This window comes from Coregonus clupeaformis, chromosome 2, assembly GCF_020615455.1.
Source record: "Coregonus clupeaformis isolate EN_2021a chromosome 2, ASM2061545v1, whole genome shotgun sequence".
Taxonomy (NCBI): domain Eukaryota; kingdom Metazoa; phylum Chordata; class Actinopteri; order Salmoniformes; family Salmonidae; genus Coregonus; species Coregonus clupeaformis.
In genome coordinates, this window is record NC_059193.1 from 25,928,745 (window position 1) to 25,955,057 (window position 26,313).

Sequence of the window (26,313 nt, forward strand, 5' to 3'; positions counted from 1 at the left end):
GCTCCCAAGGATGAACCAGACTTGTGCAGGTCTACAATTTTTTTTCTGAGGTCTTGGCTGATTTCTGTTCATTTTCCCATGATGTCAAGCAAAGAGGCACTGAGTTTGAAGGTACGCCTTGAAATACATCCACAGGTACACCTCCAATTGACTCAAATGATGTCAATTAGCCTATCAGAAGCTTCTAAAGCCATGACATCATTTTCTGGAATTTTCCAAGCTGTTTAAAGGCTCAGTCAACTTAGTGTATGTAAACTTCTCACCCACTGGAATTGTGATACAGTGAATTATAAGTGAAATAATCTGTCTGTAAACAATTGTTGGAAAAATTACTTGTGTCATGCACAAAGTAGATGTCCTAACCGACTTGCCAAAACTATAGTTAGTTAACAAGACATTTGTGGAGTGGTTGAAAAACAAGTTTTAATGACTCCAACTTAAGTGTATGTAAACTTCCGAAATCAACTGTACATATACACACACACACACCACACAGTGCATTCAGAAAGTTCAGACCCCTTGACTTTTTTACAGCCTTATTCTAATATGGATTAAATTGTTTTTTTTCTTCTCATCAATCTGTGCTGTTGAAACTTGTGAAACACAGACATCTGTTCCAGAACAAATTTGAACCAATCATGGAGGTCTATGTTTGGGCCAAAATCACTAACTGATTGGTAGGTCTACCACTACTTGTTCCTCTGAACTTACATTATGCTCCCACCCCATGGGGGAGAGAAATTAGAAAATATCTTAAAGATATGTGGGTTTTTGTTAACGGAATTTCAAGGCACAAGGCAATGTTTCTTCAACTTACAGAAGGCAGAAAATATTATCCTGAACTAAATAGAAGTGTTGCTGGATTTTTCATTAGGAAAATGTGGAGCTGGACATTTAACAGGCAGTCTGGGCTCTGGCTGGCCCACTTAAGGACATTCAGACCCCTTAACTTGTCCCGAAGCCACTCCTGCGTTGTCTTGGCTGTGTGCTTAGGGTTGTTGTCCTGTTGGAAGGTGAACCTTCACCCCAGTCTGAGGGCCTGAGCGCTCTGGAGCAGGTTTTCATCAAGGATCTCTGTACTTTGCTACGTTCATTTTTCCCTCGATCTTGACTAGTCTCCCAATCCCTGCCGCTGAGAAACACCCCCACAGCATGATGCTGCCACCACCACACTTCACCGTAGGGATGGTGCCAGGTTTCCTCCAGACGTGACGTTTGGCATTCAGGCCAAAGAGTTCAATCTTGGTTTCATCAGACCAGAGAATCTTGTTTCTCATTGTCAGAGTCCTTTACGAGCCTTTTGGCAAACTCCAAGCAGGCTGTCATGTGCCTTTTACTGAGGAGTGGCTTCCGTCTGGCCACTCTCCCATAAAGGCCTGATTGGTGGAGTGCTGCAGAGATGGTTGTCCTTCTGGAAGGTTCTCCCCCGATTGCTCATTTTGGCCGGGCGGCCAGCTCTAGGAAGTGTCTTGGTGGTTCCAAACTTCTTCCATTTAAGAATGATGGAGGCCACTGTGTTCTTGGGGACCTTCAATGCTGCAGAAATTTTTTGGTACTCTTTCCCAGATCTGTGCCTCGACACAATCCTATCTCGGAGCTCTACGGACAATTCCTTCGACCTCGTGGCTTGGTTTTTGCTCTGACATGAACTGTCAACTGTGGGACCTTATATAGACAGGTGTGTGCCTTTCCAAATCATGTCCAATCAATTGAATTGACCATAGGTGGACTCCAATCAAGCTGTAGAAGGATGATTTAGGATGATCAATGGAAACATGATGTACCTGAGCTCAATTTCAAGTATCATAGCAAAGGGTCTGAATACTTATGTAAATACGTTATTCTATTTTATGCAAAAATTTCTAAAAACCTGTTTACACTTTGTCATTATGGGGTATTGTGTGTAGATCGATGAGGGAAAATTTTAATTTAATCAATTTTAGAATAAGGATGTAACGTAACAAAATGTGGAAAAAGTCAAGGGGTCTGAATACTTTCGGAATGCACTGTATGCCTTAATTTCGAAAAAATATAGACTCTTAGCTTTTATTTGACATGCTCTCATGATCTGGAAATGACCTCCCACGCATGCTTTCGGTCACGAACACTAACACTAAAACTGAAACTAAATAAAAAATAGCCAATCAGGTCTTTAAACTGAAACTAAACTGAATTTCAAATAAAAATCAAAGATTAATTAATATTAATATGTCATTTAGCAGACGCTTTTATCCAAAGCGACTTACAGTCATGCGTGCATAAATTTTTTGTGTATGGGTGGTCCCGGGGATCGAACCCACTACCTTGGCGTTACAAGCGCCGTGCTCTACCAGCTGAGCTACAGATAGAAAGAAAAACTAATACAAAAACACAAAACTATAATAACATTGGCTACTACTTACACGTCATATTCATATGGCAGAACTGATTCCACTGAGTCCAAGCGATTCACAAATAGCTGGATGAGAGTCTGTAAGGAAGGAGAGAGATGGTCATACAGGCATGTTGCCTAATAAATCAGAGTGATATGACTTACTGGGATACAGTCAAACAATGCACTGCAAAAACCTGGAAAGTTTCCATACAAGCAAAAGTGTTAAATAAAATTATATTTGAACTTACTCTGCCGATTGTCCATGGGGTTGATCCTTAAGATGGTCGAAATTTGAGACAAAATATCCACAGGAAAGTATTATTTACCTGACTTTTTAGAGGGCCGGTGCTGAAGTTGAGATTTCAATTAACTGGCGCATGCACTAAACCATATAAACACCTGCAAGACTACGGCTAGTATGCATTGGTCATGTTGATAAACTATTATTTCTTCACATTATAAGCGCAGCAATACGCACAAGGCAGTAGACTATGGGCGAATGTTCGGCCCATAATGCAATTAGTGGGAAAACAACTGTCAAAAGGGCACCGCACATGCAAGTCATGTAATCACATATATATGTGCAATCGGCAGAGTAAGTTCAAATTTTTTTTTTTTGTAAACATTTGTGACAGACAACAGACGTTTCAGGGTTTTTTCTATGTAAATGCCACAATCGGGACTAATAGGCATACTACAGTGCAATGACAAGGGGGTCGTTCCACTTCAAAAAGCACAAGAAAGAGGATTTCGACACCCACCATCTCAGGGGGTCCGTGGGTGGCTTTTGGACATTCTTTTGGATTCCAAATGTCTTACTCATTGATAGGAAGAAGTTTGGTCCTAATCGGATGTTGGATACTATATTTATTGAATATTATCTGAATCCTGTACATTTCAATGGCCAATTTAGGTGCAATCAATTAGCTTAATTTCTCAAAGATCAAATTAAAAGTCAACAAAATAATGTTTCAGGAATGCCAATCTTACCTGTTCCTAACTACAGAAATGATTTCAGAACAATCTGAGATGGTGGGTGTCATGGCTTGCTGAAATAACATGGAACTACTCAAGTGAAGACGTGGATCATTACTGGGTTGTCAGTATTGATATTGTTGTCAACCATTATAATCTGTATCATTATAAACTACATAGGGGCCTGACCTTCCAACTAAATAACTTACAATATGTATTCCATTCATTATTCTAGCTACAGACTCTGCTAGTTACCTATAGCCTAACTCAGTGTTTCCCAACCCTGGTCTTCCAGTACCCCCAACAGTACACATTTTTGTTGTAGCCCTGGACAAACACACCTTAAATCAGCTCATTGAGGGCTTGATGATTAGTTGACATGTTGAATCAGGTGTGCTTGTCCAGGGTTACAATAAAAGTGTGTACTGTTGGGTGTCCTCGAGGACCAGGATTGGGAAACACTGGCCCTAACTTACGTACAACCAGACAATCTTAACAGACTTGTTCGTCAACCTTATGTAAAGATATGAATGCATTGCATGTCTCATGTTTGTGTAGTACAGGGGTAGGCATCCCTGTTCCCAGAGTGCCGTGCAGGATTTTTTATCCAACTAGGCACCAAGCCTGACCAACTGAGCTAATTGATCAGTTCAGTGATTGCCTAAATTCAAACACACCTAGTCTTCCAGGTCGGTTCAATCAAAAACATGAAGTGCCTGTGGTACTCCAGAACCAGGGTTGCCTACCCCTGGTGTAGCCCATTCATAGATGCTAACTACCACTAGCATCTATTCATAAAGGTATCCACTTGCCAGGGAAGTTTTGTTAAGAGCCGACACTTGTTCTGAAAGTTAAAGGCCCAATGCAGACATTATTATCTCAACATCAAATCATTTCATTAAAGGTGCTACACATAGGATTTTTTTGAATCTTTGCATTGTTATTTCAGAAAATGTCCATAATATATGTGGTGCTAATAGTGGATTGATAGTGTTTCACAGTATTACTTATTGTGATTGGCTGTGAAATTTGCCTATTGATCTCTCCCGCTGGCATCGGTTGTCAAACTGGGAAAGCTGTTCTGACTTTGTGGCCGTGTGTTATCTAGTGGAAATCGCTCTACACTGTTCTCTCAATTTCAGTTTATGTGAGACAACAAGCACTGAACAGTGTAGGGAATCATTGTACCATCTTTTCAATAACAACAAATATCATTTTTACAGCTGTTTGAAGCTGGTGAACCAAAACGAAAGTTACCAGTGGTTTTGGCGAATATCATGGCCAATCACAACACTGGCGGTCAAGTAATATTGTGAAACTATCGTTCCACTATTAGCGCCAGATACATTATGGACATTTTCTGAAATTGCAATGCAAAAATTCAAAAAGAAACATGTGTAGCACCTTTAAGTACCTTACTGTGATTGTTTTTAATCAAAATTGTCAAAAAATAGCTTCTTAGTTAGAGCAATTTCTCAAGCAAGAATTTTCCTAGGACTGTCTGGGAGTGGACTGAGTGGTGAGGGGAAAACTGATAATTAGCTGTTATTGCCAGAGAGGTTAGGAACTCTCTTATTGGTCTATTAACTAATTTACCACATGGTGATGTCACCATGGAAGGCCAAAACTCGATCCCACCAAAACAGGCTGAAATTTCAGGCAGACCTTTGAAACAGCTCTTACTTACACTAAAAGTGCATAACATTTGCACAGTATTATTCCAACCTCAGTGTGGTGATAAACACAGGAAAATCACGTTTCTGACCGCACTAGGCCTTTAACACGCATATTTTGCTGTATGGTTTTGGAAACATAAAAGGACCTTCTTTCATATCAGCCAGAAATAACTTTCTAAAAACAAAAAAGGTTAAATTACTACACACCCTTTATAGGGGTTATGGTTCCCACATGGTCATATCTCCATGTTACAGTGCTTGTTTAAGGAAGACAGAGGCGACCGCCTGTGTTAATTAGCCATCTAGCATGCGGAAACACCTGTACCCTTAGCATAACTGGGGAAGAAGTATAGTTCGTCGGCTGGAGGTACACAGCCATATGATATCGATCTGTACAAACCTGCTACAGTAACGTTAACTGTATATTTTTTATTTCTCACTTATATAAACTTTAAATTCCATATGTTTCGAAAACGTTATCGCAAGTGGTGATTGACGTTTCTAAACGTTAAAACAGAGTATCGGGATTGTAGTTCACATGGTCCCACCGATAAGCGGTTCTTATAACTGAGAACCCTTGGGATAAGGCAGAATGCCTTGGGTTCTCAAGAGTAAATGTTTTGTAGCTAGCTTACTAGCCAGCCGTGACGCACAAGTTGCTAATAATGTGAACAACTTCAAATCAAGACTAGTTAGCAAGCTAGCAACAATTGGTACGCTAAAGTTTGATAGTTTAGCTAGTGAATAGTTTTGGTGCTAGCGCAGGAGTATCTCTGGTGTCACATGACTAGCAACTAACCCCCTAACTAGCTAGCCAGTAGGAGTATGAAGGAAATAGAACTAAATACAAATGTAACATTAAAAACTTCCATCTGAAAAGCGTTAATCCTTCGAAGAAAACCACAAAATGTGTAAATGTACCTGACAATCGTCACCTCCTTTACCGTCTTCACAAAAACTCACTGGGGCTATACCCGGAAGGTAGAATCCTGAACAAGTACTGAAGGCAACTAACGTGAACACAAGTACAAAATCCGTGTCTATCCGCGTCTTCATTATCCCAGTTTTGTTGGTAATTTCAATTCACCCGGTATGTAGCTAGTTTCGTTTTTGTTTCTGCGAGGAAAAATAACGTTAGCTAGCTTGTCGGCCAATTGATCTTAGATAATTAGCTAACATCCAACACGTCGTCGTCTTCTTCTTCTATGATATATAATGGCGGTCCGCAAACCAACGTTAAAGGTGCATGCCGCCACCTACTGTGCTGGAGTGTGGTCGATTACGGTTTACAACATTTCTAAATCCTCCTACCTAACTCAGTATAATATAATAATAATATGCCATTTAGCAGACGCTTTTATCCAAAGCGATTTACAGTCATGCATGCATACATTTTTGTGTATGGGTGGTCCCGGGGATCGAACCCACTACCTTGGCGTTACAAGTGCCGTGCTCTACCAGCTGAGCTACAGAGGACCAGTACTTCTGAGAAAATAAAAAAGAGCCCTACTAACTTCTAATAGCCCATCCCCCAAATCCCTTCCAAACCCGTCCAACCTCAATGACCCTACACTTCAATCTTTCCCTCTCTTCAACATACTTACAACAATATACAGTCATGGCCAAAATTGTTGGCACCCCTGAAATTTTTCCAGAAAATGAAGTATTTCTCACAGAAAAGTATTGAAATTACACATGTTTTGCTATGCACATGTTTATTTCCTTTGTGTGTATTGGAATAACACAAAAAAAAACAGGAAAAAAGCAAATTTGACATAATTTCACACAAAACTAAAAAAATGGGCCGGACAAAGTTATTGGCACCCTTTCAAAATTGTGGATAAATAAGTTTGTTCCAAGCATGTGATGCTCCTTTAAACTCACCTGGGGCAAGTAACAGGTGTGGGCAATCTAAAAATCACACCTGAAAGCAGATAAAAAGGAGAGAAGTTGACTCAGTCTTTGCATTGTGTTTCTGTGTGTGCCACACTAAGCATGGAGAACAGAAAGAGGAAAAGAGAACTGTCTGAGGACTTGAGAACCAAAATTGTGGAAAAATATCAACAATCTCAAGGTTACAAGTCCATCTCCAGAGATCTAGATGTTCCTTTGTCCACAGTGCGCAACATGATCAAGAAGTTTGCAACCCATGGCACTGTAGCTAATCTCCCTGGACGTGGACGGAAGAGAAAAATTGATGAAAGGTTGCAACGCAGGATAGTCCGGATGGTGGATAAGCAGCCCCAAACAAGTTCCAAAGAAATTCAAGCTGTCCTGCAGGCTCAGGGTGCATCAGTGTCAGCGCGAACTATACGTCGAAATTTGAATGAAATGAAACGCTATGGCAGGAGACCCAGGAGGACCCCACTGCTGACACAGAGACATAAAAAAGCAAGACTACAGTTTGCCAAAATGTACATGAGTAAGCCAAATTCCTTCTGGGAGAACGTCTTATGGACAGATGAGACCAAGATAGAGCTTTTTGGTAAAGCACATCGTTCTACTGTTTACCGAAAATGTAATGAAGCCTTCAAAGAAAAGAACACAGTACCTACAGTCAAATATGGTGGAGGTTCAAAGATGTTTTGGGGTTGTTTTGCTGCCTCTGGCACTGGGTGCCTTGACTGTGTGCAAGGCATCATGAAATCTGAGGATTACCAAAGGATTTTGGGTCGCAATGTAGGGCCCAGTGTCAGAAAGCTGGGTTTGCGTCCGAGATCATGGGTCTTCCAGCAGGACAATGACCCCAAACATACTTCAAAAAGCACCCAGAAATGGATGGCAACAAAGCGCTGGAGAGTTCTGAAGTGGCCAGCAATGAGTCCAGATCTTAATCCCATTGAACACCTGTGGAGAGATCTTAAAATTGCTGTTGGGGAAAAGGCACCCATCCAATATGAGAGACCTGGAGCAGTTTGCAAAAGAAGAGTGGTCCAAAATTCCGGGTGAGAGGTGTAAGAAGCTTATTGATGGTTATAGGAAGCGACTGATTTCAGTTATTTTTTCCAAAGGGTGTGTAACTAAATATTAAGTTAAGGGTGCCAATCATTTTGTCCGGCCCATTTTTTGAGTTTTGTGTGAAATTATGTGAAATTTGCTTTTTTCCTGTTTTTTTTGTGTTATTCCAATACACACAAAGGAAATAAACATGTGCATAGCAAAACATGTGTAATTTCAATACTTTTCTGTGAGAAATACTTCATTTTCTGGAAAAATTTCAGGGGTGCCAACAATTTTGGCCATGACTGTAACAACACATGCTCCACCATTTCATCGACCATACACTCCAGACAAACCATTCACATGCTTGGCACCAGATGTAATGACGAGTTCAATGTACAATGTCCTAAACGCAATCGAGCAAACACCACCTCTTCCTTCCTAATCTGACCTTTGAATCTTGGTCCACCAACCTTTCTTTGGATGGCATATAAATGCTGGCCCTTGTGCTCAGAGTCCCATCTCTTCTCCCACACATCTATCAAAATGGCTCTGGTCTCACATTTGGCTTCACCTCTACCCAGAGGAACATTAACATCAATTATATCTCGTTTCAAAGCTCTTTTGGCTAACTGGTCTACAATTTAATTCCCTTCCACACCCGAATGTGCTGGGACCTAGCAGAAGCTCACTACTACATTTACATTTACATCATTTAGCAGACGCTCTTATCCAGAGCGACTTACAAATTGGTGCATTCACCTTATAGCCAGTGGGATAACCACTTTTTATTTTATTTTTTATTTTTTTTTGGGGGGGTGTAAGGGGGGTGTAGAAGGATTACTTTATCCTATCCCAGGTATTCTTTAAAGAGGTGGGGTTTCAAGTGTCTCCGGAAGGTGGTGAGTGACTCCGCTGTCCTGGCGTCGTGAGGGAGCTTGTTCCACCATTGGGGTGCCAGAGCAGCGAACAGTTTTGACTGGGCTGAGCGGGAACTGTGCTTCCGCAGAGGTAGGGGGGCCAGCAGGCCAGAGGTGGATGAACACAATGCCCTCGTTTGGGTGTAGGGACTGATCAGAGCCTGAAGGTACGGAGGTGCCGTTCCCCTCACAGCTCCGTAGGCAAGCACCATGGTCTTGTAGCAGATGCGAGCTTCAACTGGAAGCCAGTGGAGTGTGCGGAGGAGCGGGGTGACGTGAGAGAACTTGGGAAGGTTGAACACCAGACGGGCTGCGGCATTCTGGATGAGTTGTAGGGGTTTAATGGCACAGGCAGGGAGCCCAGCCAACAGCGAGTTGCAGTAATCCAGACGGGAGATGACAAGTGCCTGGATTAGGACCTGTGCCGCTTCCTGTGTAAGGCAGGGTCGTACTCTTTGAATGTTGTAGAGCATGAACCTACAGGATCGGGTCACCGCCTTGATGTTAGCGGAGAACGACAGGGTGTTGTCCAGGGTCACGCCAAGGCTCTTCGCACTCTGGGAGGAGGACACAACGGAGTTGTCAACCGTGATGGCGAGATCATGGAACGGGCAGTCCGTCCCCTGGAGGAAGAGCAGCTCCGTCTTGCCAAGGTTCAGCTTGAGGTGGTGATCCGTCATCCACACTGATATGTCTGCCAGACATGCAGAGATGCGATTCGCCACCTGGTTATCAGAAGGGGGAAGGAGAAGATTAGTTGTGTGTCGTCTGCGTAGCAATGATAGGAGAGGCCATGTGAGGATATGACAGAGCCAAGTGACTTGGTGTATAGCGAGAATAGGAGAGGGCCTAGAACTGAGCCCTGGGGGACACCAGTGGTGAGAGAACGTGGTGCGGAGACAGATTCTTGCCACGCCACTTGGTAGGAGCGACCGGTCAGGTAGGACGCAATCCAAGAGTGAGCCGCGCCGGAGATGCCCAACTCGGAGAGGGTGGAGAGGAGGATCTGATGGTTCACAGTATACCATACTACACCCATTCTCTCAATTCTCCATAATAACATTAATACCTCTAATAGTAGGTCACTCCTATTAGATTTACCAGATGATAAACTATTCAATACAGACAGAGAATCTGAGCATACTATAATTCTAACAGGTTGTACGTCCTCCACCCACTGAAGGGAAACAATTATCGCCAACAGTTCAACTGAGTATACTGACAGTTCATCTGTTAGTCTTCTACATATCTGCACATTCAATTCAGGAACGTAAACGCCTGCTCCTGTGCGCCCACTATCTGGGTCCTTGGATCAATCTGTGAAAAGTGGTAAAAACGCATAAAACTTCTACCAATGTAATTGTCAACCAGTTTCCCTATTTCATCCGCTATCATCACAGAAGGGCCAACCTCCAACTCCTCAACCCACTCTATCAGCAACCTGTCCAACAAAAACCACTGCCTTGTCTACTAGTATACATCCAACACGTCATTAATTTGGTTGTCATTTCCCCCTTCTGATAACCAGGTGGCGAATCGCATCTCTGCATGTCTGGCAGACATATCAGTATGGATGACGGATCACCACCTCAAGCTGAACCTTGGCAAGACGGAGCTGCTCTTCCTCCCGGGGAAGGACTTCCCGTTCCATGATCTCGCCATCACGGTTGACAACTCCGTTGTGTCCTCCTCCCAGAGTGCGAAGAGCCTTGGCGTGACCCTGGACAACACCCTGTCGTACTCCGCTAACATCAAGGCGGTGACCCGATCCTGCAGGTTCATGCTCTACAACATTCGGAGAGTACGACCCTGCCTTACACAGGAAGCGGCACAGGTCCTAATCCAGGCACTTGTCATCTCCCGTCTGGATTACTGCAACTCGCTGTTGGCTGGGCTCCCTGCCTGTGCCATTAAACCCCTACAACTCATCCAGAATGCCGCAGCCCGTCTGGTGTTCAACCTTCCCAAGTTCTCTCACGTCACCCCGCTCCTCCGCACACTCCACTGGCTTCCAGTTGAAGCTCGCATCTGTTACAAGACCATGGTGCTTGCCTATGGAGCTGTGAGGGGATCGGCACCTCTGTACCTTCAGGCTCTGATCAGTCCCTACACCCAAACGAGGGCATTGCGTTCATCCACCTCTGGCCTGCTGGCTCCCTTCCTCTGCGGAAGCATAGTTCCCGCTCAGCCCAGTCAAAACTGTTCGCTGCTCTGGCACCCCAATGGTGGAACAAGCTCCCTCACGACGCCAGGACAGCGGAGTCACTCACCACCTTCCGGAGACATTTGAAACCCCACCTCTTTAAGGAATACCTGGGATAGGATAAAGTAATCCTTCTACCCCCCTCCCCCAAAAAAAAAAAAAAAAAAAAAGATATTGTAAAGTGGTTATCCCACTGGCTATAGGGTGAATGCACCTATTTGTAAGTCGCTCTGGATAAGAGCGTCTGCTAAATGACGTAAATGTAAATGTAAAATGTCATTAAGAAGTGGGCGGGACGATAAGTTTGATTGGTCAGTCTTCCAGACTCTTGGCAAATATATTTATTACTAACCCTCCTTGTTCTATCTGTGCTCTTGGTCTTCTCTAACGTCATGTAATTATAAATTTTGCAAGCTACCTAGCTATAACATTATTACTGTTCCATGCTGTCAATGTTCTATATTTGTATGCTCATTAGAAAAAAAACAAAAAAATATATATATATTTTTTCTTTAAACAGCAGGAGGCAGTGGTTTTACTCTTTGCTATGTTGATTTTTCAGACCACCATAGAAGAAAATACATGGGTTGCCAGCTACTTCCGGATGCGTGATAGCGCGTGATCATTATAAATTGACATCCATCGTTTCGAATTTTTATTGATGCGCCAGCGCGTTGTGGAATTCGGAGGGGTAGGTGTCAGACACTACTCAAATGTGTTTTGTGCACAATGGCTTGTCTGTTTTGCAGATAGTAAATAGCCAACTCACGTTAATGTCTGATAAAACGCGATACATTTATGCATGCACGTATGTTTTACCGACCGACTAACAGCTAGCTAGCCTCAAATGAACCAGTCGCCATTTTGAGTTTTGTTGAAAGAATCCACAGTTTCGTCCGGTTATTTATTGTTAAATGCGTGGTTATTGTTCATTTACTAATAATGCACTTGGACTGACATAGTCCCACGTGGTTATTTTTCTGCAAACTAAATAGTTTGTAAAGCAGCTAACTTGCCAGGTAACTTGAACTAGCATAACTGATGTCCTGGCTGGATGGAATGGGCGGAGATACTTTGTTTGAAAATGTTAGCTAGCCATTCATTCCCATTTCGACGCCATTTTGTGCTGCATGTTAAAGCTTAACCAAAGATACGTTTCACTTTCTAATGTACAATGTTATTGTAACTTAAGTAGTTAACGATAGCTACACAACCATTAGCTTGCTAGGCACCACGTAGACCTGAATGAAATATTAAGCTAACCAAAATGGCTAACGTTAGCTAGTTAACTGTAAGTTTCGAAACCGAGGTCAGGAGGTAGGACACAGTTTTCCCAAACATGCTTTAGTCCAAGCACGCTCATTTGTGTTGCACAACCAGTCGATCTGGTGGCTCAAAACTATTATTTTCTCTTATTAGGTTAAACCGACGCAAATATGGCAGAGGCCGACCGACCAGGGAAGCTCTTCATCGGAGGCCTGGACACTGAAACTGACGAAAAGGCCCTTGAGAAGTATTTCAGCAAATATGGCAGAATAGTAGAAGGTACATCATTGTTTTTAAAGATGTTGGCTAACTATCAAGAATACAACTAAATGGATTGGTGTTACATGACAATAGTTATGTCCTGATGAAGACATTACTCTTGCTATAGTATGAGGACTGTTATATTCTAGAGCACATAACTTGTGCGTATCGGAACCGCTTGGATCTCAAGTATAAGCATTTGTGAATAACATAATGGTTTTGATAATCAATGAGCTGGAGAAAACACCAATACCTCAATTCTGAGCATCAGTTCAGATTAATATTTTGTAATCTAGTAGACTTTCTGTGTCTGCACTAAATATATATATTTTTCTTTCCAGTTCTGTTGATGAAAGATCGGGAAACAAATAAATCAAGAGGTTTTGCTTTTGTGACCTTTGAGAGTCCGGCAGATGCAAAGGATGCTGCGCGTGAAATGAATGGGAAGGTATACAGTTGTGCATTATGGTGTTTTTATCTACTTAAATGACCCTAGCGTCTGTAGCTTGTGTACACTTCTAATGTTCACTAAAATCTCTTTTAAAAGTCGCTTGATGGTAAGCCAATCAAGGTTGAACAAGCTACGAAACCTACGTTTGGACGCGGCCCACCACCCATGCATCCACGCAGCCGTGGTCCCCCTAGAGGCCCTCGAGGATCTAGAGGAGCACCAAGCGGAATGAGGGGTCCACCATCCAGAGGTACCTTTGCAGAAGTACTCACAGCAGTTGTTGTATTTGGAATTTATGAATAGTCTTATTGAAAAACCACTTACATTGGGATATGTACGTAGCCTATGAAACTGGCATTGGTGTCTTTTGAATTGACTTTTTCACATTGTTTTGTGAGTGCTGAGCTTGCCATTAATATTTGCATTTCTTGTCTGCCAAAAGACTACTATGATAACATAGGGATTGTAGAACCCTTTTTCAAAGGGATTTCATCCAGAGGACCCCCACCACTGAAGAGAGGACCTCCGATTCGTAATGGAGGCCCCCCACCCAAGAGACACGCTCCTTCTCCTATGGGTAGACGTAAGTGTGAAGATCTCTCTTGAACTTATTGGTATGAGGACTGACTAACCATGTAGTGCCACAAAGACTTCTGTTCTCCTGATGATTACACAGGATCTTGTTTTCTTTAGCTCCCATGTCCAGGGACAGGGACCCCTACGGCCCACCCCCTCCCCGCAGAGATTCGATGTCCAGAAGGGATGATTACCCATCACCAAGGGATGAATATTACAGCACAAAGGACAGGTGGGTTTGCCCATTCAACAAATATATTACTACCCGTTTGTGGTTGGCCACACATTCTTAATGTTACTTTTTAAAATTTGTTGCATTGCTTATTTACTCAAGTGGCATGTTTTCCCATTTTGACAGCTATTCTAGCCGGGAATATACAAGTTCCAGGGATACAAGGGACTATGCACCACCACCAAGGGATTATCCCCAATCCAGTTCCCGCGATGAGTATGGGTCAATGTCCAGGGGCTACAGGTATATTTATGACTTGTGACTCTAAAGATTGGGTTAGGTTTCCGTTGACATGAATATGATGTAACGTTACACCATTCCATTCCTTTCACCAGTGAGCGTGATGGTTATGGTGGAGGCCGGGAACCTAAAAGCTATATGGAGCGCCCTAGTGCAGCCGCCTATCGAGAGCCCTATGGTGGTTACGGTAAGATTGACCACTTAAGTATAATGGAGAAAAGTTGCTATAGTCTCCCACAACCTACTCAATGTGCCCCTGGGAGCTGGAGACCTTACATGCACCACAAGAGTCGATGGAAACGTCCAACAAAGCCTCTTAACCATTCAATGATCATTCTACAGTGTCACAAAATACTCCCTCAAGGAGTCATGCTCATAAATCTGTTTTTGTAGGGTGAAACGACCCTCACAAAACCATCAAGACCTCACTGAGAAACTGTTACCAATGTGCGATTCTAACAACTGGAATTCTAAAAGGAAAAAGCAGCTACTCAACAAAACCATGGCATGCTGAAAGGGGTTTCATTGCGTATTTTATGTTCCCCCAAGCTTGGATAAATAATCGCAGAAAGCACCTAAATGTTCAGTGTTATGTTCAGATCCCTAGCATATTGGAGATAAAAACATATAGTTGCAATTGATAGTCATTAAGAAATACTCACGGGAAACATTGGCTCATAATTCAGCAAAATGTGTGAAGTGAAACTTGCCAATTACCTGACCCATTGACCCTGCAGGTAACTCACGCAGCGCCCCACCCTCAAGGGCCCCCCAACCATCCTACAATGGCAGTGGCGGAAGCAGTCGCTATGACGACTATGGCAGCAGTTCCCGGGATGGCTATGGCAGTCGTGAAAGTTACCCCAGCAGTCGGAGTGACCCATACCCCCCTAGCCGTGGTGAGCGAATGGGCAGGCAGGAGCGGGGGCCAGCACCCCCAATCGAGAGAGGCTACCCTCCTCGTGACGCGTACAGTGGCTCAAGTCGCGGGGCGCCCCGTGGTGGCCGCGGAGGCTCAAGAGTCGATAGAGGAATTGCCCGCAGCAGATACTGAGATGGACTTGGATATGACATCAAAGCGACCGTTACATAATGCGTGCTCAATCACTACTTGTATAGTGGGTGGAAAGTTGGAGAGGGCGAGAACTAGTGATGTCAAATTCCATGGACAAGCTTAGGTTTTGAGATGTTTATCCTCAGCCTGTCAATTAATTTTTGTTTTAAGTGTTAAAATTACTTGTTTTATATTTCCCCAGCCCATGTGATGGTATCATTGCCAAGTGATGCGTGTTTAGTTTTCGTACATTTAGTGCTGTTAAGTCCTGCTATGCCCTTGGATATGGCTTTCCTATACTAATAAAGTTTTTAACCAAAGTTATTTTCGCAACACTAATGGATGTTCAGACAAACTATTACATGAATGTACACCCAGCGCACAGCTACAAGTTCTGTCCACTATAGAGATCAATTGAGATGCAGACATTTCAACTGTGACGCTTGTAGATTACATTTAACAGGCCTGTACTTTGCATTGTCCAACCAGTTGTCGGAGGACAACGCAAATGTCAATATCAGTGTAGGTTTCCCTCAGTGGAAATGGAGCCATCGCCATAAAGCCAAACAATGCTGGCTTGCAACGACCTTACCAAAGACCAACAACCAAACGCAAGAGTCTTTTCAACCCGACTGATAGTGTCAACAGCTGGTAAGCAAAGCAAACCTATTTGTTTCTCGTCTGTTAAATGAATTTCTCATTACCGTGAATTGCAGTCTGCCCAAATGGTTAGTGTGGAAGACTGGATGCCCCAGGGAATGAAACGAATCAGCGTAGTTCAATTGAAGTAGCTTTTTTTTTTAAAGTATAGTCTTTCGTCTACCAAATTTTAATTGCAGCAACTTAAGGAATTATATCTGGCTTGATAAATAACGAATTTGCCACTAAACCTATGTTACGGGTCAACATCTAACTTCTCAACAATGCGCAGAATCACAAAAGGAGATCACCTTTGCCGGATTTTTTTTTTTTTTACTCATCCCCCAAAATGTTTGGCAATTACTTTTTTTTTTACTGAGGGGCAATGTTCATAATAAGGAATCTTACATGTTTTTGTGTACAGTGGATTTCATTTTATTTTTCTAAGTGCCATAGTCAAAGATGAAGCTTGTCTCAAATGTCAAGCTTGTCCCAATTCTCAAAAATGGAGACGACTCGGAAGAGCAGCCATGTCCTAACAACCAAGCTGGAAAGTGAATGGGAGCGAGAACCAAATCGGACCATTGCCTTATTTGAAGGGGATACTGGAGGATTGGGGTATACCAATTATTTTATGTAATCTAAAAGAAATGGCGGGACATTAATTTATATTTTCTTGTTACAGGATGAGCAAACTTCTGGAACTATTGCTGATTTAAAGCCTTCCTGTTGGATCCAAGTTGACGTTGGACCATCGCACAGAGAACCGAACGTGTATGTCCAGCAGACCACCACCAATTCAGTGATCAAGAGTTAATAACTTGTGAACATATTTGAATATGGATAGCTATATGTAACATTTTAAAACTTTGCTTAATAGTTGGTGTATTTGCTTCACTGTTCCAGGTACCTGTGTTGAGCATGTGATGGCACCGCTACAAGTAGAACCAAGAGTGGCGAGCGGATGCATGGACAGAACTCTGGCTGAGAAATAATACTTGAGACTCATACTATCTCTTTTCGCCAATAAAAATGTTTTACTTGGAATTTTGTGTTTGTCATTTAGATTTTTGTTTGTCATTTGCAGAGGTGTCATTTGCAGACTGTCCTGAACAGAGATGGTTAGCCACTGAGTGGTTAGAGATTATATGGTCCCCAAAAGCAAAATAACTTTATTCCTGGAGTTTTGGGAGTCCATGGAGATGTTGGACAATAAATTTAATGCAGATTCCGTTCTGTTTGCTGAGCCACTATTGTGGTCGCCATTTCCTACAGCAATCTATTGACTATGGAATGTGTCCCTTGCCAAATATGGTGACGCCCATCAGATAACATGATTTGTCTGTTTCCTGATGTTATTGCAGTGGAATTGGAGGCACAAAACACTCAACCATAGCTCAGAATTCACCGCCAATGTCTCGTGTGGACAGACGATAAATGATTCCATAGGATGGTAACCCCCTTCATCGATATAGGTATTGCCACAGTGCTTGTTATTAACCAGTAGGGGAACCCAGTACTAGTACAAACGGCGTTTTGACAAGCAGAAGTGTGATACGGATGTTAACATTTTGATACGGAGTTGTGGAATTTGGCGCCTTCGGTGGGGATGCATAAGGAGGGTTAATTGGAACCATGAACCCAGAGGAGCAGACAGTAACGTGGCTGATATCGTTAGGGGTGCTTAATTCACCCAAGAAGAACATAGCTGACCCAGAGGAATTTCTGAAAATCTCTCTGAAAGATGGGGTCGTCTTGTGCAAACTCATGGAGCGGCTCGTGCCCGGCTCTATTCCAAAGGTAAGCACATTGTTACTGCGCTATTATCAGTGCGACATTGTAACAGTATGATAACGGAGGAGAAAAGTAATATTTACAAAGTCAACAACTCTCTTGAACGGTGAGAAGAAAAAACACTGGCAACGCCTCTCGAGGGCAAGGGAGGGGTTGTTTGAATAAATTACCAATATTCGTTGGAGAAATTGAATGTGACTTCAATAGTCTAATTTGTTAAACACGTTTGGAATACATTAATGTGCAACATGCAACTTTACGATGAGAAATGTATCAATAATGTAAAAGACTGCTGAACTCATAGGTTTGCATGCATTGCTTACTTCCTGTGAAGTGAAAAGTGTTTCTGCGTTTTGAAAATGACTAAACAACTCAGTTTAGCAAACTATAATGTTCCAAAACACAAAGATAATTATGTAACCAAAGATGCTTATATATTCAGGTTAATGCACATTATACTATACAAAACCTGTGCATTTTTAGCAGGTAGATTTTTTTACACTTCGGGTACCAGACTGTACCAGAATGTATTTTGTACAGATCAGCTGAATCCCAGCTGTAAAACAAAGGAACACAATTTAACAGGCTACATTAGGCGGATTTTTTAATTTTTTAATTTCACCTTTATTTAACCAGGTAAGCCAGTTGAGAACAAGTTCTCATTTACAACTGCGACCTGGCCAAGATAAAGCAAAGCAGTGCGATAAAAAAAACAACACAGAGTTACATATTGGGTAAAACAAAACATAAAGTCAAAAATACAACAGAAAAATAGAAAATATATATACAGTGTGTGCAAATGTAGCAAGTTATGGAGTTACGGCAATAAATAGTCTCTCTTCCAAATTAATTGTAGGCTATCCAATTTAAAACTGATGTTTGTCACTGACTATTAAAAAAAAAATGTTTGCCATCACATTCGATTAGGCTGAGCCGCGGGGCACCGGTCTATGAAGTGAACTGGGAAAAGCTGTGAAGGAGGAGCGCCTTTCTCAAATCGAACGGTTATCTGCGCTGTTCGGTCATATTGTCAACAAGGCAGCGTGGTGAATGGTCCAGAAACATATATACTTTAACATAAAAGCAATCACTTTTACATGCGAAAAGAATCCTACTCATTACACCACGTGCTTAATTAGGTCACTAATTAGGTTCCGACTTCGGCTTTGAACGGGGCACCTGGCTCACGCCCGGGAGGCAGCCCGGTTCCAAAACGAATGCAATCAACTTTCACCCAGTGCAAAACACCCCTACCCGGGCGGCCGGGCCAGATTGGCCATGTACTCTTATAATCTCCACCCGGCACAGCCAGAAGAGGACTGGCCACCCTTCAGAGCCTGGTTTTTCCTAGCCACCGTGCTCCAACATCTGCATTGCTTGCTGTTTGGGGTTTTAGGCTGGGTTTCTGTATTGCATTTTGTGACATCTGCTGATGTAAAAAGGGCTTTATAAACACATTTGATTTAATTGATGGTTTCCACTATTTACCACAGCCACAAACTCAAAATTGGCTAAATCGTTTTAAAAAATCATTCGAAAACATAAATACGCATTTTGGTCTTTGTTTAAGGTTAGGCATAAGGTTATCTGTGTGGTTAAGGTTAGGTTTAAAATCACATTTTAAGAAAATAAGTTGTACAAATAGGCGGGGTTTATGACTTTGTGTTTGTGGTAACTAGTGACGTCCCAGATTAATCGATTCCCCTCATTTGAGATATATCCGAGAGGAAGAGGCGAAGCAACAGGTATAACTGGGCCCAAAATCTGGTTTCCCCAGCAGGTGACGTTTTGGTTTAGTTTTTTTCGCTCACCAAGCGAGTAGTTTTTGTATGGCGGTCAATGAGTGTCGAATTTGGTCAATAAAAAAATGTAATGCTTATTTACTACGTGCTGCTTATTTGGTAGAATAAAATGTTGTTACGAGTGTACATCCCCGCAACTCTAAGAAAAAAACACTTTATATCGGCGTTGTGCCTGTTGTTCACGCACGTATCTGCCCTCTCATTGGCTAGAATGGTCCCACCTGATCTTGCCTCCTCCCAATTACCTTCCATTTTTAAAGATATTTATTTTCATCGTTAGAGCGGCCACCTCAGTATCTGTTCAATATAATGGATAATCTGTGTGTATAAATGAAATGCAGCGAGAGGTCATCGTCACTTCCTCCTCAAAGGTTTGCTTCCTGGTGCGAGTGCGAGTGGTGGGTTTATTGCTGCGTTCAAGACAACTGGGAACTCGGGAGGGAAAAAATATAGTCAAATCGTGACGTCAGTGATATTTAGATCGAAAAGTCAGAGCTCTAGGAAGATGCGAGTCGGATGACCATTCAAAGCAAAAAAAAATCCCAGTCAGGGCTCGTTTTTCCGAGTTCCCAGTTGTCGGGAACGCACGGAAGTTCGATTGAAAGATTTCCGAGTTCCCAGTTGTCTTGAAAGCGACACAATATGCTTGAAAGAGAGGCGTCGGAAGAGTCCACCTTTACTTTGTTAAACTGTAAGATATCAACATTCGAAAGGATACAGTGGATTGTGACTTAGTTTATTTTCCTATCTTGAATTGTCATTTGCGTCAACGCCTATACTAGTATTTAAATTTTTAAAAACGTTATCTATATCTCCAAGGTAGGCTATATTTTTATATATTTATTTTATGTCTGTTTTTAGTACTGTCAGGATCCGAGAAACGAAGCCGACTGCATCGCCAATATCAATGAGTTTTTGAGAGGATGCACATCCTTGAAAGTAGAGGTAAGTCATTTCAAAGCGCTTGGTTGGTGATGATCGTTTCATCTCTTCTATATTGCAATGTTTTGCTTTGTTTTATGATAATGTGTTTGTTGTGGACATTTTGACTTGAGTTCCTTGCTGAATTCTTGTTTCTAGCTTTAGTAAACCGTTTCGTACAAACAACAATAATACATTGCAGTAAGGGTTTACTTATTTGAGAACTGGTCTCATAGCTGAGAATTCTCAACTCCACGATGTACATATCTGTCAGCTGAGCAATTCGAAGCCGTGATTAGAAAATAATACTGCATGATTGTGGCAATAAAGTCAACACAGGTTTCAGTCAACAAAATCTTAACTTTCCTAGAATTGTTTTGCTGTGACTTCACCATAGATTGTTTTCCTCTGCAGGCAGTATGTTTTTGTGACATGGATCTTGATTGCCATGAGGAGTGGGTTGCCCTCTTAAGCAGGCATGCTGTCAGTCAATCCCACAGAACACACAGACAGACGGGGTTGTTGATGGGCCTCAACTAAGACTGCTTATGGCTTGAATAATGCCGCGTTCAAGTGCTAGTCGGAACTAGTAAACTCGAAAATGTCAGACTGGTTGAATGTGGCACGTGTATAACTACAACTAGTTAGCAAGTCGGACATTTCAGTCTCCTAGTTCTGACTAGCACTTGAACGCTGCATAAGGCTCCACTGTCTACTACTGATTGAGCAGTGTGCATTGAGCAGTATGCATCACATTGCTTGGTAAACAGCAATAGGAAATCTACCTGTTCTCCCTACCTTTTTTGCAAGCGAAAATTAACCCCACTTCAGCCACGTGACATTGATATTTACAGTGCATTCGGAAAGTATTCAGACCCCTTGACTTTTTTCACATTTTGTTACGTTACAGCCTTATTCTAAAATTGATTAAATTAAACATTTTCCTCATCAATCTACAAACAACCCCATAATGACAAAGCGAAAACAGTATTTTTGATTCGAAATTGAGCTCAGGTGCATCCTGTTTCCATAGATCATCCTTGAGATGTTTCTACAACTTGATTGAACATGATTTGGAAAGGCATACACCTGTCTATATAAGTTCCCACAGTTGACAGTGCATGTCAGAGCAAAAACCAAGCCATGAGGTGGAAGGAATTGTCCATAGAGCTCCGAGACAGGATTGTGTTGAGGCACAGATCTGGGGAAAGGTACCCAAAAATCTCTGCAGCATTGAATATCCCCAAGAACAGTGGCCTCCATCATTCTTAAATGGAAGAAGTTTGAAACCACCAAGACTCTTCCTAGAGCTGGCCGCCCGTCCAAATTGAGCAATCGGGGGAGAAGAGCCTTGGTCAGGGAGGTGACCAAGAACCCGATAGTCACTCTGACAGAGTTCCAGAGTTCCTCTGTGGAGATGGGAGAACCTTCCAGAAGGACAACCATCTCTGCAGCACTCCACCAATCAGGCCTTTATGGTAGAGTGGCCAAACGGAAGCCACTCCTCAGTAAAAGGTACATGACAGCCTGCTTGTAGTTTGCCAAAAGGCACCTAAAGACTCTCAGACCATGAGAAACAAGATTCTCTGGTCTGATGAAACCAAGATTGAACTCTTTGGCCTGAATGCCAAGCGTAATGTCTGGAGGAAACCTGGCACCATCCCTACGGTTAAGCATGGTGGTGGCAGCATGATGTTGTGGAGATGTTTTTCAGTTGCAGGGACTGGGAGACTAGTCAGGATCGATGGAAAGATGAACGGAGCAAAGTGCAGAGAGATCCTTGATGAAAACCTGCTCCAGAGCACTCAGGACCTCAGACTGGGTTCACCTTCCAACAGGACAACGATCCTAAGCACACAGCCAAGACAATGCAGGAGTGGCTTCGAGACAAGTCTCTGAATGTCCTCGAGTGGCCCAGCCAGAGCCCAGACATGAACCCGATCGAACATCTCTGGAGAGACCTGAAAATAGCTGTGCAGCGACGCTCCCCATCCAACCTGACAGAGCTTGAGAGGATCTGCAGAGAAGAATGGGAGAAACTTCCCAAATACAGGTGTGCCAAGCTTGTAGCGTCATACCCAAGAAGACTTGAGGCTGTAATCGCTGCCAAAGGTGCTTCAACAAAGTACTAAGTAAAGGGACTAAATACTTATGTAAATGTGATATATCAGTTGTTTTTATTTTTAATAGATTTCTAAAAACCTATTTTTGATTTGTCATTATGGGGTATTGTGTATAGATTGATGAGGCAAAAAACAACAATTTAATCAATTTTAGAATAAGGCTGTAACGTAACAACGTGGAAAAAGTGAAGGGGCCTGAATACTTTCTGAATGCACTGTATGTCTGCATTTATTATAGCATATTCTGCAGAAACCACAGTAAAGGATTCTCTCCCTCAGGCTTAATAACATATTTCCAGCACTATGAGTGATGATGCAGATAATAAGAGAGTGATGGAAGTCCTTTCCTTTCCTATGCAGTACAGTGACTGCCGCGCTGGACAGTCAGTCATGCATTTTCCTCCCCAACCTTTAGAAACAGTCCTTTCTGGTCTTGAATCACATAAGTTGGTTTGTTTATTTTTTTAAAAAAGTAATTGAGTCAGCTGCTTCAAGTCAAGTGGTTCGGGGGGAGAAACGCTGGCTGGTCTGTTATGGTTTGGGAGGTCCCTTCTGCTTTCATGCAGCGATCGCACTTCTCCTCCATAATTAGGCTTTGCGGCAGTGCAGGAGCTCACGTCCGTAAGGATTTGGAAAGCCCCTGTACAATGTGTCATCTTGACTTTTTCCGGACCATTGCAGTTCATACTCTGGCCAGTCACCCTCTCTCACTCCATTTTTCTTAACCATAGCCAACATATGCACATGGGGCTGTCATGTGACTGGACAAATACTACATTCACACAACTTTCACTTCTGTTCCGAGATGCAGAAATGGGAAGCAGCAGCGATGGCTTGAGGGCTAACTTGACGAGTTATGGTCGACTACAGTATAGTTGAATTTATAGAGCCTGAGCCTATAGTATTATTATTTTTATAGACATCTACAGTAAGATACAGTTATAAAGTCTGCGTCACATACTAACCAGGCCCACAAGTTTGATTCCTGTCATATGTTAGCTTTAGATGTCAGATTGTTTAACTTTTATGTCACTGTTTTAGTGTTTTTATCCATGCTTTATTTCTCTGTAGATGTTGTTGTCAAAAATGAACAAGCAACAGATTGATACATGTCAATATCACACACTGCCTCAGTCTGTCGTCTTGACATGGTTACCAGAGAGGTAAATGTATTGTGATGGTCTTTTCAAAGCTGAAGCGTGGCCTATGCATGAGTCAGTCATGGTCGCTTTGGCTCTGAATGGCTAGATGGTGAACAGATGCCTCGTGCCCTGCTACCCAAACTCTATATTTAAGATGTTTTATTTAAAATGTGAAACCTTAGCCGCTAGAGGAAAGTGGATAGCTAGCTGTCTGTGAGGCCGGGAGACAGAGAGCGAGCGAGCAAGTGCTCGGTGTGCATCGAAGGACAAATGAGGAGAGAACAGTCTGTTTTGTTACCAAAACCACTTGGCCACGAAAAATATGGGTCACATTCAACATGTCTGCTTTTATCTCCGTCTTCTTGTGTGTAAGTCACATCCCATTGCGTGTTGTTGCCGGGCTGCAGTCAGGATTCTGTCTGTCTGTGTGATAATCAGCCAGGCAGTATCTCCTACATCTGTTGCTAATTATTTTATACCTACTTCTTTTCCTCTGCTGTTTTTAGTCAGTCATATGATGAGCCAGGCATTTTGCTTTTGAATTGAACGTTTCTTCTTTGTCGGTCTCCTCTCCTGCCAGGGATTTGAACCAGAGTGCCTGTACACTGGGGAGAACTTTAACAAAGTGCTGACCACTCTGCTGGGAGTCAACTTCGCCACCCAAGGTAAGTCTAATGACTGTATTTATCTGCTCTGGGTCTTATTCAGGAGGATGCAGAGCCACAAAACAGTCGGATAGAAATGCACTGTGTAAAACAGACATTCATACTCTACACATTATCTCTATTTCTATAGTTATGGTTGTAAAAGTTGTACCCCACTGAATAAGACCATAATGGGCTTAAGGTTTAGGCACAAATAATATTTACTCACCTGCCTTCATTATCATGCAATATTGTAATCATTGACATGTATGCTACGTTTACATGACTAACCTGTCCTCTGCCCTCACACTGTAAGCTCTAGTAGAAAACTGAAGCATTGTACAGCTACGTATTAGTGTGTCAACTGTGCAGTGCTGAGACTCAGAATGACCACATTCAGCATTGTCGTTTAAAATACTGTCTGTGTGTGTGTGTGAACTGAACATGCGTGTGTCATTTTTAGCTGGATTGCTCCCAGTAGGCCTCGTGAATCATAAAAGGTGCCCTGTTCAGACAGCTGGCATGGCTGTGTCTCTGTTTCTATGGGCTTCCTGCAGAGTGCCATATTTACTATGATGTTTACCATGGCTGTGTCTCTCTGGTTCTATGGGCCTCCTGCAGAGTGCCATATTTACTATGATGATTACCATGGCTCTCATGTCCTACTGAACAGGCCTTTCTCTTTTCTGTAACATTGCATTAGAAGACACCTGGCTGAGCTTGAATAAGACAGTTGTAAAAGGGGAATTTACATGGCAGATAGCTCATTATCAATATGATGAAATGGTATCTCACGTCAAAGCAACAGTGCAGCAAGGCTATAAGACATTCACGTGCTAAATGGCAACCTGACACAGTCACTCCAGTCCATACGCTGTTTGTGTATTTTTGCTAGCGCAAAGCTTTTGCTGCTAATTCCAAAAGCTGTCAATGTCTTCAAAGCCATCACTTGACTGTATCCATTAGTCTCGTTATCAGTTTGAAGTTGTCTTAGCGCCAGTCCTCATCAGAGAGCGTCGATGCTACAGGCCACAGCATGAAGATTGGACCAGAATTTCTCGCTCGCTCTCTCAGCTTGATATGGAAATCGAATAGAGTCTGAGAGGGCCAGAGGCCCTTTGCCAATCTTCAAAATGTCTAGTGCTGTTGATTTGGACTGGGTTAGTCACACGCTCTTTAATGGGTACAAGAAGAGGATTCTCTCTGTGTTTCTGCTTATCATGATCCTCAGTACTGTGTGTGTGTCTATCTGTTTCTTTGTCTCTCTCTCTCTCTGTGTGATTGTGTGCACGTTCCGACAGTGCAGCTGCTAGAAGCATTGGTGGCCAGGTCAAGAGGAGGGAGCTGCTGACTACAGTACAGGGCTTGTCTGGGCATCTCACTGCATGTGTAAAGAGATGTGGAGTACATGAGAACCACCTTACCGCTAAGAGAAATACAAGCACTTCTACTATACTGGCCTGCCGTTTTCGCTCATTTGTCCCATCTGCAGTTGTAAAGTGATTGGGAATGAGGGTGATATCAAGGTTGGCATTGACTCTTGGCGGTGCTCTAGAAATAGTTGGCTGCACCAATATGGATATACAGTTGAAGTCGGAAATTTACATACACTTAGGTTGGAGTCATTAAAACTTGTTTTTCAACAACTTCACACATTTCTTGTTAACAAACTATAGTTTTGGCAAGACGGTTAGGACATCTACTTTGTGCATGACACAAGTAATTTTTCCAATTGTTTACAGACAGATTAATTCACTGTATCACAATTCCAGTGGGTCAGAAGTTTACGTACACTAAGTTGACTGTGCCTTTTTAAACAGCTTAGAAAATTCCTGAAAATGATGTAATGGCTTTAGAAGCTTCTGATAGGCTAATTGACATAATTTGAGTCAATTGGAGGTGTACCTGTGGATGTATTTCAAGGCCTACCTTCAAACTCAGTGCCTCTTTGCTTGACATCATGGAAAAATCAAAAGAAATCAGCCAAGACCTCAGAAAAAGAATTGGAGACCTCCACAAGTCTGGTCCATCCTTCGGAGCAATTTCCAAACGCCTGAAGGTATCACGTTCATCTGTACAA

The 26,313-nt window shown here is 42.5% G+C and overlaps 3 protein-coding genes across 10 annotated transcripts in view; 2 read left to right on the forward strand and 1 right to left on the reverse strand.

Moving 5' to 3' along the window:
* LOC121532210 (transmembrane 9 superfamily member 2) overlaps positions 1–6,219 on the reverse strand; it is a 28,884-nt gene extending 22,665 nt beyond the window's left edge. The window contains exons 1-2 of the mRNA XM_041838006.2: positions 5,947–6,219; positions 2,403–2,470 (exon numbers count right to left, since the gene is read on the reverse strand). Coding sequence (XP_041693940.1) covers positions 2,403–2,470; positions 5,947–6,081 — 203 coding nt within the window. The 5' untranslated portion in view covers positions 6,082–6,219. The remainder of the gene's footprint in view (positions 1–2,402; positions 2,471–5,946) is intronic.
* Positions 6,220–11,679: 5,460 nt separating this feature from the next.
* On the forward strand, positions 11,680–16,854 carry LOC121532215 (RNA-binding motif protein, X chromosome). Of its 4 annotated transcripts, none has more exons than XM_041838020.2 (10): positions 11,680–11,779; positions 12,508–12,633; positions 12,957–13,063; positions 13,163–13,316; positions 13,509–13,649; positions 13,760–13,874; positions 14,001–14,117; positions 14,210–14,301; positions 14,852–16,581; positions 16,714–16,854. In XM_041838020.2, exons 2-9 carry the CDS (start codon positions 12,525–12,527, stop codon positions 15,166–15,168), a joined length of 1,152 nt encoding a protein of 383 aa, XP_041693954.1. In that variant the 5' UTR covers positions 11,680–11,779; positions 12,508–12,524; the 3' UTR covers positions 15,169–16,581; positions 16,714–16,854. The 4 variants fall into 4 exon arrangements, with proteins under 4 accessions (XP_041693954.1, XP_041693981.1, XP_041693973.1 ...); XM_041838047.1 differs by having other exon boundaries at positions 16,493–16,581; XM_041838039.2 differs by having other exon boundaries at positions 13,536–13,649.
* A 343-nt stretch (positions 16,855–17,197) lies between these two features.
* Positions 17,198–26,313, forward strand: part of LOC121532234 (rho guanine nucleotide exchange factor 6) — a 36,054-nt gene continuing 26,938 nt past the window's right edge. For 4 of the 5 annotated variants that reach the window (XR_006661989.1, XR_006661988.1, XM_041838059.2 and 1 more), the window contains exons 1-3: positions 17,198–17,607; positions 20,265–20,348; positions 24,170–24,254. Coding sequence is in view for 3 of the 5 variants with exons in the window: in XM_041838059.2 (XP_041693993.1) it covers positions 17,443–17,607; positions 20,265–20,348; positions 24,170–24,254 (334 nt within the window). In the remaining 2 variants the exon portion in view is untranslated. Of the gene's footprint in view, positions 17,608–20,264; positions 20,349–23,809; positions 23,958–24,169; positions 24,255–26,313 lie in introns of those variants that run through there. The other variant, XM_041838076.2, reaches the window with a different exon arrangement.

Coding starts and splice junctions, on each gene's coding strand:
- LOC121532215 (XM_041838020.2), top strand. CDS start 12,525: ATGGCAGAGGCCGACCGACCAGGGAAGCTCTTCATCGGAGGCCTGGAC. Junction 13,317..13,508: donor GAGGGGTCCACCATCCAGAG/GTACCTTTGCAG, acceptor GTCTGCCAAAAG/ACTACTATGATAACATAGGG. Junction 14,118..14,209: donor TCAATGTCCAGGGGCTACAG/GTATATTTATGA, acceptor TCCTTTCACCAG/TGAGCGTGATGGTTATGGTG.